An 18,964-nucleotide genomic window follows, 5' to 3' on the forward strand; every position below is an offset into this window, starting at 1 on the left:
TGCATGATTTCCATTATTTAAATGTTGAAATATGAAATGTTAGATTGAAATTGTCTGTAAAAAATGCAGAAAATTGAGAATTTTATCTAGAAGTAAAAATATGTTTAAACTCTATAATATTGGTATACATTACAAATGAGAAAAATATACTTCATATATTAAATATTTGTTTATTAAAGAAATAGATTTATAGACCAGTTAATAGAATGTCATTATATTTTCAACCACAAGGTTGATAAATCTATTAAGAGTTACCAGTATTTATATGTTCATCATTTTAGAATGAAAAGATTTGGGACGATATAGTAGTAATAAGTTTCACTTTATTTCCTCAAAATGTGATATTTTTACATTAAACTATTCCTGTTAATTGTTTCGAAAAATTTTTTCAGTATGTTACACGAAGTTTCATTAAATGACAACAAATGTCGAGTATATCTTTTCACATACACACACACAAAAAAAAAAAAAAACGCAAGTGTTACATAGAGAGAAAAACCACGAAAACCTTACATGATTAGCCCAACGATAAAGGGATTTTAATGTATGACCCATTTACAGACATGATTTTTATTTCAACTTTTTGGTTGACTCAAGCTGGGAGTCGAATCCATATAGACCAGTCATCGAGCACAGAAAAGGAAATTCCAATTTTGGATTTACAACTACCAATGTTCAGTTACGCAGCCTTGTAATTTTGTGTCCCTACCGGAAGGCAAGTGATCAAGTATTGGGAGAAATTTGACTTCATGGAGAGCTTTTTTTGATGGAACTAACCCTCATTTTGCGTTACATGAAGAGGAAAACCACGAAAGCATCCCACGGTTAACCTGATGGCAAGGGGACTCTAACCCATGATCCGTCTGCCACTGAGGATATTTTAGGCCAACACTGTGGTCTATGCTACCTGTAACAGTATTGTTAATGTTTTTTTCACTCAATTGTTTTGTAAAAAAAATATAACTATGTAATTTGCTTTGTGATGATAATTCTAATGAACTGTTTCTATTATATTTTTCAGAGTTTTCAATGGATGAGTTGAGTACTGCAAGTTGTTGATAGTATTCATCAAGTTGGAATTTACTGTCTTGCTTTAGTTTTGTCCAATTGCTTGCCAAAAGTAAGTAAAAATATCCTAGAAATATCAATAGAAAAATAAATCTTGCAACCCGTTTACTCTTGTAGCTTTGTTTCTTGCAATTAGGATTGTTTTGTCATATTTATCACAATATCATATTTTTTGTTTACTAGTCAAATAAAAACTGGATGGTCTTACTTCAAAACTGTAACATCTGAAGATCTTTATATGTATAGAGATGATTTTCTATAATTTCTATACAGTTCTGACTAAGAAAATGCAAATACCTTAAGATTAAGGAAAGTGATATTTTCTAATGGCCTTGTATTTTTTGGTACATTTTTTTTCAATTTCTAAATTACTTTTTACTTCTGATTTGCAACATTATTATGGGACTTGTATAGATGTCAATGGAAAACATCAGAATAGAAATAGAAATAGAATAGAAATATTGTGTTAATATACAATGTGCTATGGGTTGACCTTCTTAACTACATTTTCAATTTTATATATTTCCTCAATTTTTGCAACCAAGAAATGATATTTCATCATTATGTAATTGAGATTTGTTTTCTATGTGTGAGAAAGAAAATCTTCTCTATTCACAGGTTTGGAAATCCAAATCTTTGATATTGAACGAGGCAGGGGCAAATATTCCTTTTTTGACTAAAAGATTGGTTAATAGTTCACTTTTTTACATCACAAAATGAAAAAAAATATTACACAGTCTATCATAGTGCATAATATGTTTATTATTACATTTATGTCAAGTTTAATAGCATTTCTTCTTTTTAAAAAAATATTTTTACAAAAGATTAATTATTTACAAAAGATGAATTATTTTCACTGCAATATTTATCAGAAAACTAGAATTTATTGAATTTATGTTTATAAATTTTAACGATAGAAAAAAACAAATTTTTATTACTGTACAGTTCCTAATTATGATTTTTCAGAGAAAGTGCTTAAAATATTTTTTGAGTACTTAAAATATACTAAAAAGGTGCTTATTTTTTGCTGAAAAATCTGTCTACGCATCCTGTATTAGTTTATAGTATGCATCTACTCTTGGTTTTTTAAGGTAAACATCCAGATCCTGCATGTGAGTAGCATATTTTTATGTTACCCTCATGCATTTTATGTTATAAAAACACAATTGAACTGAGACTCAGTTTAATCTTTTGCCTTAAATGTGAATTTGCTCATGGTGGGACCAAATCTATGTGCCTGAAATACCACTTTTTTACCATGAACAATCTTTGATGTGCCACCTGCCACTACCTATTGTTGTAGTACTTTAATTTTTTTTTCATTTACTACCAATTTCTGATTTTTAAAAATGAATAATAACTGAAAGAGATAAGAATAAATTTGAAATGTTATATTTTTACAATGAAAGAAAAAACACTCGTTTAAGGACAAACAAACATTAAAAAAGCATCAAGATGTTTTTACTTATGCTGCTGAGCAATACTTGATTTGTTTAAAATTCATCTCAAAAATAAACGTAGGGTTGAACTTGCAGGAATATCTGTAAGATGTATTGTGTTATGTAAGATTATGGCTAAAAAACACTTTTTGAAAAATGTCTATTAAAAATCTTAGAAAATTAAAATATTTACCATAGATAAGGAGGAGTGTTTTTCTTTCAGTTTTTTTTCCTCCACTAATTGTGATTTATATGCTCTGTGTTATTTAACATGGCTCATTGTACTTTTTTTCAACTTTTTGGAAATTATTATTGTATTATTATTATAAATTATATAATTTTTAACTTTAAATTAATTGGATTTTAAATTTTTTTTGCCCATAGGAAGCTGGCAATGTTGTTGATATAAAGTCATGACCTCTCATCTTAGATACTGATGACATTCCAAAAATGAAATTAACTAGCATATATAGAGCCCCAACTCCTGAAATGATAACTTATTCGGATTTAAGTGTTAGCGCAACTGGAATGCTAGCTGGTATTAAGGTATAAAAATATTTTACTGTTTTATTTGTATTCTTAAAATATTGTTTTAAATTAATTGGAATTAAATATTTATAACTTTATTCAGTCTGTGTATTTTGACTTAAAAAGATAACATATTTCAGATGTCCCATGCAGTATCAACCTCTTTCTGTACAAGTATGAAACTTGCTTGTGAATTATATCCATCAAGACATATAGCTTTTGGCCTTGATCCTTTTTGTTGTTTGAATTTGCCTTATGGTGTTTGAATAGGTAACTTGTTAACTTTACTCACATCAATTAAATTAGAGACGTTTTTTTTTCTCTTAAATAGTTTAAACCATTTGTGATTTTCTTATATGTGCTATATCAGCAAAAGTAGGATTTATATTGAATTTTTCAAGTAGAGACAATTAAAAAAATTTTATCTGACATGAGAATAGTGAATAAAATTCGTTCAATTAAGATAAGATTATAAAATAAAATTTTAAACTATGTTTTTAATTTAGTCAATGAATGAATGAGGTTTTCATTTTATCCTTATCTTGTTAACTTTATTTATAAAGTTTTCTACTTGAAACGTATAACAGCATGAAGTCTTATACATTTCTATTGAAGTTTCTGAGAATTAAATAACAAAAATCTGCAAAAGCAATTATTTTTAAGAACCAGCTCCTGATGTTTTCTTTTTGCAAAAAAAAATTTTTTTTCTGGTAAAGATTAAAAAGTATTTTTGAGAGATTATTCTCTAACTTAATTTTCTGAATAACTACTACCTAAATTTAAGTTGTTTATATGTATTGTTATCTAATATTAGTTAGTATGTATCGTTATCTAATATTTTCAATGTAATGCTTTTGATTATCTTTTTTGAGTTTTTTTACAAGTGTGCTTGCTTAAAGCCTCTCCATAAGTTAAATAATTTTCTCTGACTTTCACACTGATAATGTTTTAGAAAGTCTATTTCTATCACTATAATACTACTCTTATATTAAATGCTTTTTTTCTACTGTGTTATTATGCAGATGATCAACATTCTGTTATTGTCATGCACTTAAATATATGAAAGGAGGCAATTCATAATTAACATTTTAAAAGTATTATCTATTTTTGTATTTTCTGCTAAAAATTTATTGCAACTCTTAGCAATTAAAATTTTCATAACATGAGAATTGCATTTAATCACTATAGATGTGATCTTCATAGTGATGGAAAATTTATTTAGAGGGAAATTGTTAACTATTTATTCTTGTGACACAAACATTTTAGTAACTTTTCATCCTTAAGGCTTTATAAATACTAAACATTCTTTTTTCTTCATATACATACACAAAAGCCTTTTGGTTTTAATATTTCTGTTTACTCTCAAAAATTAAAAGATCAACAGTGATAGCAAAATAATTAAATAAATAAAATGTGCACACATGCATTGACATAAAGGAAATATTTTTTATAAAAATCAATACAATGTTTCCTCCAAATTAACTTTATCAAAATTATTATAATTTGCGACTAAGATTATTTTTAAAAATTTTTGCCAGATTTACTTTTTAAATTAGATGTGTTTATAAGAAAAGAGTTTGAATTAATATCTTGAAGTTTTCAATACATTTTCAGGAAGCTTTCAATACATTTTCATGAAGCTTTGTGCATAAGGTATGCTCTTTATTTATTGCTGACTCAAAATAATTAGGTTTCAAATATCAAAACTAAAAAGATTTTGTCTTTATTATTCAATTCCTGCTACAGTGGTGTAAAAAACCTTTACATTCATAGTTGTCATGACCGTGCCAAGATTTTCATTCACTTTTTTTTTTGCCGGCACTATAACAAAAATGGCACTTTTTGTTTTGATACTTGACTTTTGGTGTAGGAGCTTGTTTTCCCAACCAAAGTTTCTTATGCTTAAAAGAAATGACAACAAATATTTTAATTGCAACTGGACTGTTTTGTGCTTCTACAGAAATTGTAAGTAAGCTTTTTATAAGCAAAGTAATATTATGTTTTTAATACAAATGGAAGTGATGCGTATTTATTGATAGGACTGGACTCTAAGAAAAAGTATGCTAAAATATTTTTGGTGTGTTATGAGAGAAAAAAAATTTTACTCATGAATTAAAAAAGAATCATTTATTGATGAATTTAACTTTCTTTTATATTTCTTCTATATTTATATATGTAAATTTAAAAGTTGATGTAATTTTTATATGCATTTTAGAAATTGTTGATATTTATATTTAAATAAAATGAAAATATTCAATGAAAATATTTAAATTTTCATTGTAAGAACCCATAACCATTTTAGTGTTTATTCAAGTCACCATACCATTTTAATCCCACCATGGGAAGTTGAAATTAATCCTGCCCTTTGGATGTCAACAATTAGTCAATACAAAAGTTGTAATTCATTCTGAATAATAATAAAAATAAGAAAAATTAAGCTATTTTTTTAATAATTTCTAATTTGTTTTTTTATTTTAAAGTTCGTGATACATTCTGTTCATATGACATTATGGAACTTTGCACAAAAGACTTAGAATCATCTATCGGCCAATTGAAGGTAATGTAATAGCCTATTTTCACTTACAAAATTTCTTGGCCATTTGTGTGTGTGCTTACCCATTTAGAGGGTTTTCAAATACTTTCAGATCATAGTGTATTCTTTATACTTTGATTCTATTTTTGAGGGAATTTTTTTGGATAGAAATTAAACTTTAAAAAGGAAAAAAAAATTATTTAGTATCATTTTGCCTCGTGCATTTTTTCGTTTTCTTTATAGACAAATTTTTAACTCCATACACCCTGCCTATACTTAGAACCATTGCCTTGTACTAAAGAACATTTTAAAACATTTATTGTTCTTTACAGGCAGGTATAGTTCATAATGCTTATGTTTTAGATTTAAAATTTATATTATAGCAATGTTTGATCTGTTTCTGGCGAGATTCTATACTAAAAACTTAATTACCTCCTTTCGGCAAACTGTACTTGTAGGTTGATCCAGATAAAACTGAATTTGAAAATTTCACAGTTATTTGTTTCATTCTCTTTCTTTGAAAATACATGATTTTTTTAAAAACTATTTAAATACATTTTGCTCTGTTAAGCAAAACTTTTTTTCGTATAATATGTTTCACAACTTAATAAGACCAAACAAAATTTGTTTCGGTGATAAAATTTTTAATTTTGTACTATATATATATATATCCTTATCTAAACAATGTGCTCTAAAGCACAAATAATGCTTCATAAAAAGATATACCATATTTCTCGTTTTATAATTATGAAACTTCCTTTGCGTGTGCACTCAAACTGAAAGAGAAACGCAGAGATGCAGGAGAAAATTATAAACAAGTTACAAGAAAGAAAAAAAAAGGCAGTTGGGGTACAAGCTTGAACCGATTAATCAAATAAAAAAAATAATAAAAAGTGTGCTGTTGGTAGGGTGAAAGCTATCTGTGTTGCAAGATGTAGAAATTATTTTTTAAAAAGTGCATTACCAAATATTTGGAAAGAATGGAATTCTTGAAAGAAAATTTTGATAAATTCTGATTTTTTATTTCATGACTTTCTTTATTATAATCTATTCTTTCCAAACATTCGAAAATCAATTTTCTTTTGATTTCTACTCTTTGATATTTCAAGGGCTGTTCCACTACTACACCTGCTTCTTATGACCTTTCTTTTGCTTGATTACCCTCTTCAAATTTGAATATTTTTAGTTTATATGTTTTTACAATTCAAAAACATATTAGTCTAGTAAGAAATGGAAACTAGTTCGAGACTTTTTTAATCCTATAAATTATGCTATGATTTCTTAACTTTTTCAGACATTCTCATTCACTTTTGGATTCTTTTCATTCATTAAAACTTTTCCATACATTTTTTTTATCCTTTGATAATGCTTAATAATTTAAAAATATTTGTTTTCTAAACATTTAACAAATTTTATTATATGATAAAAAGTGATATAAATTTCTGTGTTTTTATATTTCAGTAACTTTTTGTTGACTGTCTCATATTTGGGTTGACTTTTGAACTCAGCAATAAATTTTTCTATAACTTTAAAATGTTGAGCCCATTTGTTTGTCAGTTTAATTACTTGCCAAAAGAGTTTTTTTTATTGCGTTTATTAATTTAATTGATTTTAATTATATTTCAAAACTTACCTATTTGAGAAACTGTAAAAATCTTAATTAAATCCTTGATTTCATCTATTTATTATCCTGTAAAAAAATTTATGAAGATAGAACGCTATAGAGAAATGTCTCTACTGATTAGCATTCCTATTTCTTGTGTAGTAGTCTGGAAAGCTAAACTTAACTTAAACAATTTAAGTAATTTTATTGTAAATATGTAATAAGTAACTATTTGTGAGTTTATGACTACTTTTGGTAGGAGTAAAGAAATTTTTTTAACATAATTTAATTAATTTTCATAGAATGGGATAATATTATTATTTTTTGTGTTTGCAAATGAAACACTGGAATTTTAATATTTATTTTAGTTCTAATATATTTTATACATTATAAGGCAAATAAAATTTGTATCATTTTGTATGCTACTCATTGTAATTATTATTACAATTAGTCTTTTTCATTGCAGAGAGGGATAAACTTGAGCTGCGTTCAGTCCTGCGTTGTTGTAGCTGAGAAGAGGCCTAGAGTTAGATTAACAACCTCATTCTTTAAATTATTTTCTGGTTGGTTTGAGTATTCATAATTAACATTATTTAATTATAAGAATAAGCTATTTGTAATTGAGAATTCAATATGGGCTTTTAATTTTATCTATGTTCAGTATGTGATTTAGTAGTATTAATAAAATTCAATTATGTTATTTTGATAGTTCTTCAAATATAAAATTACAATTTAGTATATTCTTTAAAATAAAATAGTAATGATAAACTAGCTACCCTTAATTTCATTAGAAATTTATAAAAACTTTCGTTTTTACCTATGTATAAAATGTTAGATTATTAAAACTACAAAAATTGATATTATTATTTAAACTAGATTGGAGTTAGAAACTGTTTAAAAAAATAACTCTTTAAATATTCAATATTTCTGATTGGAAAAGAGTTTCTTCCACTTGGGATGGAAGAAATCTATTTTTTTGAGGGTGTTTTTTTTCATCACTGAGAGAAATTTATTGCCATACCTGATGTAAAATAAAGTGAACAAATTTAAGATTAAGTCAATGTCTCTAAAAAAATAATTTTAAATTAAAATGGGCATTCCATGTTTTTGTAGTTTTTCAAATTAGTTAAATAATGTAATTATTGAAAGAGTTTAAGCTTCCCAAATGTTATTTTTATTTACTTGTTAAGCACACTACTTTTGCTACAGTAGAAAGTATCAATGGGTTTAGGTGTTTTCCATCACCAGTGTAAATAAATCGGTATTTTACTTATGCAGTATACTTATATTCATTATTGAAATTTTCAAATTACAAATTACATTTTAATATTTGTTAATATAATCTGAAGCATATTTTTTTCTTATTTATATTATGCTGCAATATGTCAATAAGAATATTGTTAAATTTAAAGCTCCATTATGTTAAATTAAGTAATAAAAAAGTTATTTTATTCTTTATTCTTCAAACTGTTTGCACTAAAACATACATTTAGTATTTTAGTTTATATTTATGGAGTGTGTTTTTCTTCACTCGTCTTTATCATTCTGTGATATTTTAATATTAAATTTAAAAATATATTTTAATTATTTTAATAATTTCCATTTAAAATAAATTATTTTAAATTGAAAAAATATATTGACTTGAATATCTCACACTCATTTATGTTAAAATTATGTGGGCTCAATAAATAAAAAACTGTTTATTTTAGAATATAGTAATTGTATGTCCGGCTTTTTCTAGTGCGAAGTACTATCTACTTATGGCTTTTTCAAAATTAGTTTTTGAGAGAATTGCAATTCAAATAAATTATTATAAAAACGTGATTATATATTATTTTTTAATATGTTTGTGTAACTGAAGTCAAAATCACAAGATTTTGTGGATGTAGGCAGTACTGCATCTAGTATTTCTAATCACTGTCTTAGAAAACAAAATCTTTCTTTATTTGCATGAATATTGTGTTGCAGATCTTTTTTAAAAGTTTTTCCAACTTTAAATTCAAGCTTTCATTTATAATTTTTTTAATTTAATTTCTAATTAAATATTAAAATATGTTGTAAAAAGTATAAAATCATCTGAAATTATAATTGGAAAACTGAAAATATATATGGCAGTTTATTTTTATTTACTGTCATGCAATCACATTTCATGAGTCCAGACTTGAATCGACTAACATTCATTTCTTATATATTAGGTCATCAAAAAAATTATGAAATGCATCTTAATGGTAAATAGTAAATTAGTAAAATTAGGAATAATAATCACTTCAAGAAACAAAAAACTTTAATTGGATATAAATTTACCACTCACAAAATTTAAAGTGAAATTGAAAAGAAAACATAAAAATTCTTAGATCGTATAATGACAGCATTTTAATGAGGACTAAACCGGATTAAAACACTTTTTTTATAATTGCATATTAGGCTTACTTTTTCTTAAGGAAATAAAGGTGAAATATTTTTTATAAATCAAAATACAAATTAGGAACTTTGTGGCTATACACAAACACTTAAAAATTGATTGTTTTAGATTAGGACATGTACATACATATTAAAAGCTGAAAAAATAAAATACCTGACAACACCAGTGAAGGGTCAAAGCCTTCTTGAAAATCATCTTTAAAAAATGAACTCAAAAAACAAACTAATTTATCTTTATGAAATGTGAAAAAATAAATAAAACATTGTAAAAGAATATCACTTATTTATTGGCTGAATAAAAAATAAAAGAATCTTTTCATACGAAATAAGCAGATGTTTTCTATTTATTTACTTTTGAAATTATAAGAGGTTACCGAAATACATCCTTAATTTAAATGTTTTTTAAATTTATTATAAAATTATATTAAATTTAAAAATATCAAATACTAATTTAATAATCATTTGATTTTATTTAATTTACAATAGATAAAAATAATCTTACAATAAATAATTGTGCTATAATTAAATTTTTATACATAGAATTCTATTTTTTAAGTAAATATATTTGAAACAAACAAAAAATAGAAATAAAAGTTAACTTCAGAATCTTTGAATACAGAAAGAAATACGTAAATGGCCAAAAATAATTTTCCAAACATATAATGCTTCATTCATACTATTGATTTCTATATTACATTTAAAATTCAATTTATAATTTTTTGCCAATTTTCTAAAATTTTATAATACAAAAATAAAATAATGAAGTTGTAAAAACTATGTCAGCTGAAAGTACATTTTGTATATAAAGAGTAGATTTGTGATAAAATGTATTCACTAATTAAAAGCTGGATAATTTTATTTAGTTTCTAAAAAAATGTTAAAAACTAATTAAAACTTGTAAGTTCTATAACTGAAGCAATGAGCAGGTTTAGCAAAAATAAGTCAGTATTTTGTTTAAAATTAGAACTTATAAATGAATATTGATCTATAATTTAGCTGAATATTTGGCATGTGGCCATTTATATTTACATTCATTGCACATTTACCCGTACTTTTCTTAGTTATTATAAGTTGAGTTTTAAAAATATAAGGCATTAATTTTATTTAAGAATGATTTTTAAAGATAATGATTTCTTGAAATAATAATAAAAAACGCATGCATATACTTTCTAAAAAAGTGGTTTCCTTAATCTTAGGATTAATAAAATAATTTTCAATTCTAATTTTCTTTAATAAATTTTCTTATTTAAGAAAATTATTAAATCAAATGATACTTCTAATTAAAAACACAGCAGGTAATGTAATTTTGAGATATTTACATAATAACAAATGTTTTGATTTGAATAAATGAGTTTTAAGATTTTAAATTAATTTTCCTTAAAAAAAAAAGGATGTTTCCTAACATTAATTATTTGATATTACATTATTTTAACCATGTCTGAGCAAACCTCTACCCAGATTGTAACAAATTAATTTTCAATCATAACTAGTGCAAAAAGGTACCGATACAAAAATACCCTTAATTATTCACCAGGGGTCTATCCAGAATATATTTACAACAGTTTAGCGGTACCTTCACAAATTCAACTTTAGAAACAACTGTAGTTTCACAAAATGTTTGTAATAAAGCAAGTTCTTACGAAAACCCCTTTATCGTTGCAATAAAAGAGGAGCTTTTTGGCCAGATGTCTTTTACGAAAGGGTAGCACATGTTTGGTCAGATACTGCAATATGGTAAACCTAACCGGTCGCTCACACCATATAAAAGTGAGTTTTTTTTTTTTTTAACCGAGTTTTTTAAAATGAAACAACGAGTGTCGCCCTTTATAAACTTTACGGAAATTCAAAATTCGAACATTATTCTAAACATTCGAACATTACCTTAAACATTATTGTAAATTTATTCTAACAGACCTTTATTTTTTATGAAACTTTTTTCTATATGACTTAGTCGAAAATAATCTCATATTGAAAACAACTCTTAGTGCTAGTACTGTTAAATGCAGGTTTTTACTAAATTCAAGATGAAATTTAACAATAGACAATGATTTTTATGGAATTTTAAAATTGGATGTAATTTTAAGTTTACGATTTTACAATAGCAAAATTATCTTTTTTTATATGGGGAAAAATATACAGAAATTTACTTGTCATAAATGATTTTTATTTGAAGTGACAATTTTTGAAAATATTTTCGTACAATATTTTTGTGTTAATTAATGAAAAGTTATATTAAAAAATCATGTCTAAATTTTCACAAAATAGGTACCTCCCCAAAAAAAAACCAGACAGACCCTTGTTTACTCAAATATGAGAAGGTCGAAAAACAAAAAGAATAATGATGAAACTGTAACACAAGCATAAGAAAGAAAAATTAATAAAAGTATTATATAAATATGTACAATAAAACAATGATAAATTCTTACCAATATAATGACACTCCTGAAACTTTGTCTTATTTGCAATTAGTTTAGTATTACACGGAAATAGTTACGTTGCCACAAGAATCAACGTAAAGCTTGATAGTGAAAGCGAATGAAGCTTGTTAGATCAACACCTTCCATGGATAAGGGAAGAGGTATTGAGTCAAAGGTAATAATAGTAAAAAAGAGTTGAAAAAGTCGAGTTCAACGCGAAACGTTTAGTGTGATATTGAGTCATTTTCAAACATTGCAAGTTTTAAAAGTTGAAGAAAATGCAACAAAAAATCTCATGTTACTCCAAAAAAGTTTAATTTCATTTCTTCATGACTTGATTTAAATAAAACAATTGAAATAAAAAATTCAATTATCTCAGATTTGTTAAATATTATGAGTTTAGGGGCCATATAATAATTTACTTCTGAGAAAAATGTTTTGTTTCAAAACTCGTATTTACAAATCAAAATTATTTAAAATCTTTTAATCATTTCATTAGAGACAGGCTAAAACCACGCAACAAATTTTAATGAAAATTTATAAGGGGTAATTTACTAATTTACATTTGTAACACCAATTTATTAAAATTTTCTTAATTTGCTCAATTCTTTACATATTTCTATAAATTCGATATAAGCAATAACATAATCTAGTTAATGTTTTGTAGAATATGCTATTATAAATGACTTTTATTTAAATCTAAAAAATACATTTGAGAACCTTTTTAAATAATAAGTTAAGTAAAAAAACTAATTCAAAATTATAATTAATTAAATAAAGTATTTAATTATTAATTTAGAAAATATAATGAGTCACTCAATATTAAATATATTTAAAATTGCATATAAATTGTTTTTATGGGGCAAATGTAATCAAGAAAATAGTTCTTTGTTAGAAACTAGCTATTTTATCATGATCACTTGAAGTTCTTGAAAATTATTTTGCATTTTGTTAATGTGTATATGACGAACTTTCATCAATAGGAAGGGAAAAATTTTATTAGTACGCATATCCCAATTATGATATTTTTTTAAGTTCTTACAAATATTTTTTGAGTGTTTAAAAGGTGCTTATTTTTTGCTGAATTTGGCTTCTCACTGTGGTTTTATTAGTTCATGAAAATCGATGATTAGATCAAAAGTTACTAAGGGTGGAGTCTTTTTAATTTTGAGCACTGTAAATGTCATGTACACTTAATTTTATAAAAAAATTTAATTAAGAAAAATAAACACTTTTTATGGAAGTTTTCTTCAAAATTATGAGGTCATTAATGTTAATTTCCCTTTTTGCGTATTTCGTCATGTCTCGAAAATATTTTAAATCCAACAAAAATTTCACCCCCGTTAAAAAAAAAAAGGTTAGATTCAAAACCCATTTTAGCTGACCACAAACGTAGGCGCAATGAAGGAAATCGTTAGACCACACGACAAAAAGTTCTGTCTAAAACAGGTTTGAAATTAACCTCCTTATAATTTTTCTCTTCAAATAAAATTTCTTGAAAGAAAAAGCAATGCTAAAGTTTAATGATTTTTAAATCATTTTTATTGTTCAGTGTATATTTTAAAGAAATAATCAAGCAAGTCTTACAAAAACTCAGTTAAAACTTAGGACACCTCTTCTATGTTACTTAGATGTTTCTCTTTGTTCCGATAGTCTTTTGCACCATGCACATATTTGTTATTTTAATTAAAAGTGTTGGGAATTTTTTTTTAATTTTGGGATTTGAAATGCTTATTAAAACTTTGCTTATGCTTATTGTTTTCTTTGCATATTTCGCAGGACAATTTGTGGCCCTTAGTTTTTTGACAGAGAAGTTAGGGTGTAAATTGGGGTATGATGTGGAGCAACATAGTTCTGGTAAGAAATTTGTTCTCTTGTTTCATAAATTAAGATGTCCGCGTTTATGGAACAAAAATGGCCATAGCAATACTGATGTAGAAATGCTAATTAGAATTAATTTTTTTAAAACATTTTGATGCCACTTGTAAACTTTTGCAACAAGTTTCTTTTGCTAGCCTTTTTTCTTCTTCTCAAAACTGCAAATTGCAACACACAAACATTTTCTTTGCAACAACTGCTCCAATAAACTTTAATTTTGTTGAACACATTTTTCTGGAGTGATATCTATATATATATATTTCTCTTACACGGCGACAAAAAAAGCCTCATTACAACTCCCCGAATGGCAACGCTAGAAAATCGACCAATGATTGCAGCTAAAAATGTCACATGCCAAATCTAGCTGAGTTGGCTCAACGTATAGCGCTTTTGAAAACGGAAACTGAAATAACCTTAAGCTAGGCAGAAGTGAGTAGCCTTTATCGATAGATCTCTATTTTAGTATTTTGTCGAAAGCGCTTTTTTTTCACGAATTTATATATTACGAATTTATTTGACAATTTTTGATTAATATCACGAATTTATTTGTTTTATAATTGTTATTAGTTATTCATTGAAAAATGAGTCTCAGTCTTGCTGTTGCGCCTTAAGCACATTTCTAATAGGAGCACATTTCTAATAGGTTTAACGAATTACATGTCATTTATTTGAATTCACATTTATTTTAATGACTTGGTATTCACTAAAAAGATGTAATTTTTTTGTTAAGAAAAGTGTTTATATGGAATTGAATGATTGTTTTGAATTCTTAGAATTTTGTGTACTTGCAATGTACCTAAGTTAGTAGAGAGCGAAGCGAGCTTGGTTTGCGAAGCAAACCATATAAGATTGCGTAGCAATTTTCGGGGGTTGGCGAGCGTAAGCGAGCAGGAGGCGCGGCCCACTAGTAACCTATAAAAATTTGCTAAACATAATTAATATTGTGAAAAACGCCCTCATTAAATTAATGAACAACGTATACTAATTACTAAACAGCGAACGTTAATCTAGGAGTGGTCTTAAGTGTAAAACTCTTAGAATGTGCCTCTTCAATTTAATCTTTGAAATCAGCTTAAATAAAATTTGCAGTAAAAAAATTAACACCGACATTACATGCTGTATTTCATAACCATAAATTGTTAAAAAGCTAAATATGATATTTTTACTTATTTTGATATAAATTAATACAAAATTTTATGAAAAATGTGTTTAATAAAAATTCTGCGTCATAGCCAAATATTAAAGAAAGTAGTAATATGAAACAGGAAACTAAAAAATAATTTTTTATATTTAAGCAATTCAGATTTCAATTTGTTACTAAATTACTAGTTGAATTATGATGGAAATTAAAATATAAAATAAGTGTATAAATCATTTCTAATGAGCAAGAAAATGTGATAGGCAGATTCTTACTTTTCAAAACAGATTTTTTTAAAAATCTTTGCAATAATTTTGCGTGTACAAATAATAACGTTGTAAGATCTTACACTGCTGGCTTATTTTAATTTTCATCAATTCCTCGATGCATAGTTTTGAATCTGAAGTTGCAAGTGGTTAAAAGAATTTCAAGATCTTCATCAATGAATCTTACTTAATCTTTAAAAACGAAATGCATGTGTCTAAAAGTAAAACAAAAAGGAAAATTGATCTATGAAAATATATATTTTATTCACAGAAAAACTACACACTTTACGAATAAAATTTGCCAGGTTGTTGATTACTCTATCATCAATAGCATCGCAAACATAGGTAAAAGCTAAAAGACATTTCCTGTACTGCAAGAACACAATGAATATTTTTAATCTTGAGTGGAAATATTATTCTTGGCTGAAGATAAGGCAATATTACCCCCGAAAAATCCGAAGGGTATTTTTATCATACCGATATGCCAGCCGTTGAACAGCAGACCCAATTTTTAGGCTTACGACTACTAACCTCGTACTACTCGTACGACTACTAACTACGTAGCCTCGTCATTTTAAACCCAATCCAGAAGACAAGGGAACTCTTGGATCAAGTATTGGGAGAAATTGCCTTCGGGGAAGACTTTTTGAAGGAACTAACCAGCATTTGCGTTACATGGTGTGGAAAACCTCTCAAGGTTAGCTTGACAGCAAGGGGACTCCACCTCATGATCTGTCTACCACTGAGGATGTTTTACGTCAGCACTGTGGTCGGTGCAAAGCCGGGTGCGGAAATAGTATCGAACCAGCCATCTCTGGGATTCGAACCCGGTCACCATATTTGAAGGCGGACGCTCTATCCCCTGAGCCATCACGATTCTATCATTCAAATAAGAAATTAATTTAATTTAAATTTCCACTTGACTAAGTTTAAAATTTGAAGATGTTAAAATTCTGACGAAGTTTAAAATTTGCAAGCGAAAGAACTGCCTCAAAAAAATATTAATATCCCAGGCTCTAATTGTATTTTTCTTTCACTTAATCTCTTCATATTAATAGATTTAGCAAAGCGTTTCCTCAGCAGACGTGAGATATCTAGGTGGTAAATATAGTCACGTTTTTTATAGCCAGTAAGTCATCTCCATAAAAATTGACAGTCTGGCTCTTGTTTTTCCATTAAGAATCTGGCTGAAAAAAATTATTAAAAAAAAAGTCAAACGTTTAGCAAAATCATTATACAAAGTTTCACATCTATCGGACCAAGATGCAAAATACAATAAAATGCAAGATCTAAACGAAACTTTTTTTGCGCAAGAAAAATAAATGCGTGTAAAAAGGCGAAAAAATAACGCATAAGAAAAATAAAATGGATAGTATGTAAATTAAGAAAAGAACAAATTTAACGAAAAATAATGCACAAAAAAGCAAATAGGAAAAAATTATGTCTAAGAAGAGAAGCATAAATATAGTGCAAAAATTTTTAAAAAAAACGTAAAATGTAGCGTAAATAAATAAAAGCAAAACGTTAAAGAAATGCATAAGAAAAAAGTTATGCATAAAGAAAAAAAAGAGTAAATTTAAAGGTAATTTATAAGAAAAGTAAATTTGGAAATGTTCCGAATGTTTAAAAAAAATTTAAAAGTATAAAGTCATAGCGCGTAAAAGTAAGAGACACGTGAGGAAAGTAAAAGCGTAAATATAAAGAGCAACGCTTAAAAAAGTAAAGAAATCGTAAGAAAGGCAAGGTGTGAACGCATAATGAAAAGAAACTTATGAAATAAAATGCATATATCGGGTAAAATAAGGCATAAAAATCAAGGCTTAAAATTGACGTATAAGAAAAGAAAATGTAGCGCATAAAAATGTAACTCGTGAAAGTAACACATTAAATAAAATAATAAACGTGCAATCTAAAGCATAACGAAAAGACGCAAAAGTTACGCATAGGAAATTAAACACCTAAAAGAGAGCAAAAAAGAAAGTAACACATAAAGAAAAGTAAAAAGCGCGTGAAAGTAAAAGCAAGACTATGTTATGCGTAAAAGTAAACGCGTAACAATAATCCGTAAAAAAAACATAGTAGAAAAGAAAAAGTAAGGCTTAACGAAAAGTAAAAAGTGTATAGAATAGAAAAGAAAAATATGTATAAAAGTAACACGAAAATGCAACGCATAAAAAAAAATATATCGAATTAGATTTAGTGAATACTGTCTCGAGTCTTCACTTTTCAGAAGTTTTCTTTACCTCCCTATTCTATGAATAATAAAGATAAAGGATTTTGCAATCATTATGAATTGAAAGATGGTAAAATAGTGTACTTTTTTATTACAGGCTCCTAAATGAAATAGAGTTATTTATACAAGAACAATTTGAAATCTTCAAGAAATTGAAAGGATCTCCTCATGTTATGATGTTGAACAATTAATGTCACTGGGCAACTTTGAGTGAGTAAGTTTCGTTCAGGGAAGACTAATTGTGATGGAGTAAACGTGATCATCATCCGTGTATATAAAAGAACCGAAACTTTTGAAGGCAGCCAAGTTCTCTTCTGAAAATGTATATTTATATTTTTAAATTTTACATCCGATTATTGATAATGTTATTAAAATGTACATCGTGTGTGTTTCTTCCTTTGCCCTTAAAACATGAAATAATGTGTTGAGAAAAGAAGCAAATCCAAAATATGGAACTCGCGTATGGATACAATCGCGGATTATCAGAATTTATAACAGCAGCTTAATTTTATCGAAGCCATAGTTAATATGTCATTAATAATCACTTTTTAAACAAAAATTTACATAATTTTTGTATGTAAGGACTCAATCGTAATGTACTCACTCATTTTGTCCATCAATTACTAGAAATCGTTCTAATTTAGATAAGATAAACTATAATAAACTTTATAATAATTATTAGAAAACGCGAAATAACAAAAGCTACGAAAAAAAATCTGATGTATAAGCATATATGGCAACGTTATTTTTAAAAAGTAACGAGTGAAAGTACAAGTATTTTTAAAAAAAGTAGCGAGTAAAAAGTAAAAAGTTCTTATTTTAAAAAGTAACGAGTAAAAAGTACAAGTACTAAACAAAAAAAGTAACGATTTAAAAGTACATATCTATAAAATCGAAAATTCAAAGTAACCTAAAATTTTATTGAATAATATTCTTATGTTCTTTAATGTTTCTGCAAAATTGCTGTTATTTATTTAATTACTTTTAGTTTTGAAAGTTATGGATATCAATTTACTTTTAAATTCGGAAGAATATTATAATATAATTTTATAATATAATCGTATAATATAATTTTAAAATTAAATATAATTTCAATATCAAACTTTTTATGGATTTGCACGAAAGAGAAATTTTATCTATTGATTTTAATTTTTAGTTCATTATTTTCATTTATTTAAATTACCATTGATTTAAAATTTTTTTACTCTTTAGAAACGCGTTTTAAAAGCACAAACATAAACAAAGTAAACACGGGGTTTCAGATAGCTTTGAGCTAGTGATCTTTGAGCTAGTAAAAAATAATTGAATGTGCAGTATAAGTTGAAACAGAAGGTATTTAAACACGAAGTTAGCTATGAATGCATATATATTGCTCATTAATTTTATAAATTAAAAAAACATAAGCAGTTTTTTTCATTTAATTTTTTTTTAGAAAGCTTA

The 18,964-nt window shown here is 26.3% G+C and overlaps 1 protein-coding gene across 1 annotated transcript; it reads left to right on the forward strand.

Moving 5' to 3' along the window:
- The first annotated feature begins 1,020 nt into the window (after positions 1-1,020).
- Positions 1,021-18,203, forward strand: LOC147803329 (disco-interacting protein 2 homolog A-like). The gene is made up of 7 exons (XM_087150442.1): positions 1,021-1,120; positions 2,892-3,053; positions 3,176-3,305; positions 5,516-5,592; positions 7,638-7,734; positions 13,789-13,866; positions 17,622-18,203. Exons 4-7 carry the CDS (start codon positions 5,545-5,547, stop codon positions 17,627-17,629), a joined length of 231 nt encoding a protein of 76 aa, XP_087006568.1. The 5' UTR covers positions 1,021-1,120; positions 2,892-3,053; positions 3,176-3,305; positions 5,516-5,544; the 3' UTR covers positions 17,630-18,203.
- The last annotated feature ends 761 nt before the right edge of the window (positions 18,204-18,964 follow it).

Source organism: Parasteatoda tepidariorum, chromosome 9 (genome assembly GCF_982258835.1).
Source record: "Parasteatoda tepidariorum strain Cologne lab strain chromosome 9, Ptep-v5.0, whole genome shotgun sequence".
NCBI lineage: Eukaryota > Metazoa > Arthropoda > Arachnida > Araneae > Theridiidae > Parasteatoda > Parasteatoda tepidariorum.

Excerpts from the sequence above, each read along its gene's own strand:
- LOC147803329 (XM_087150442.1), top strand. The coding sequence starts at position 5,545 with ATGGAACTTTGCACAAAAGACTTAGAATCATCTATCGGCCAATTGAAG. Across the intron at positions 5,593-7,637 it reads CATCTATCGGCCAATTGAAG|AGAGGGATAAACTTGAGCTG; the intron begins GTAATGTAATAG and ends TTTTCATTGCAG. Across the intron at positions 7,735-13,788 it reads ATTCTTTAAATTATTTTCTG|GACAATTTGTGGCCCTTAGT; the intron begins GTTGGTTTGAGT and ends CATATTTCGCAG.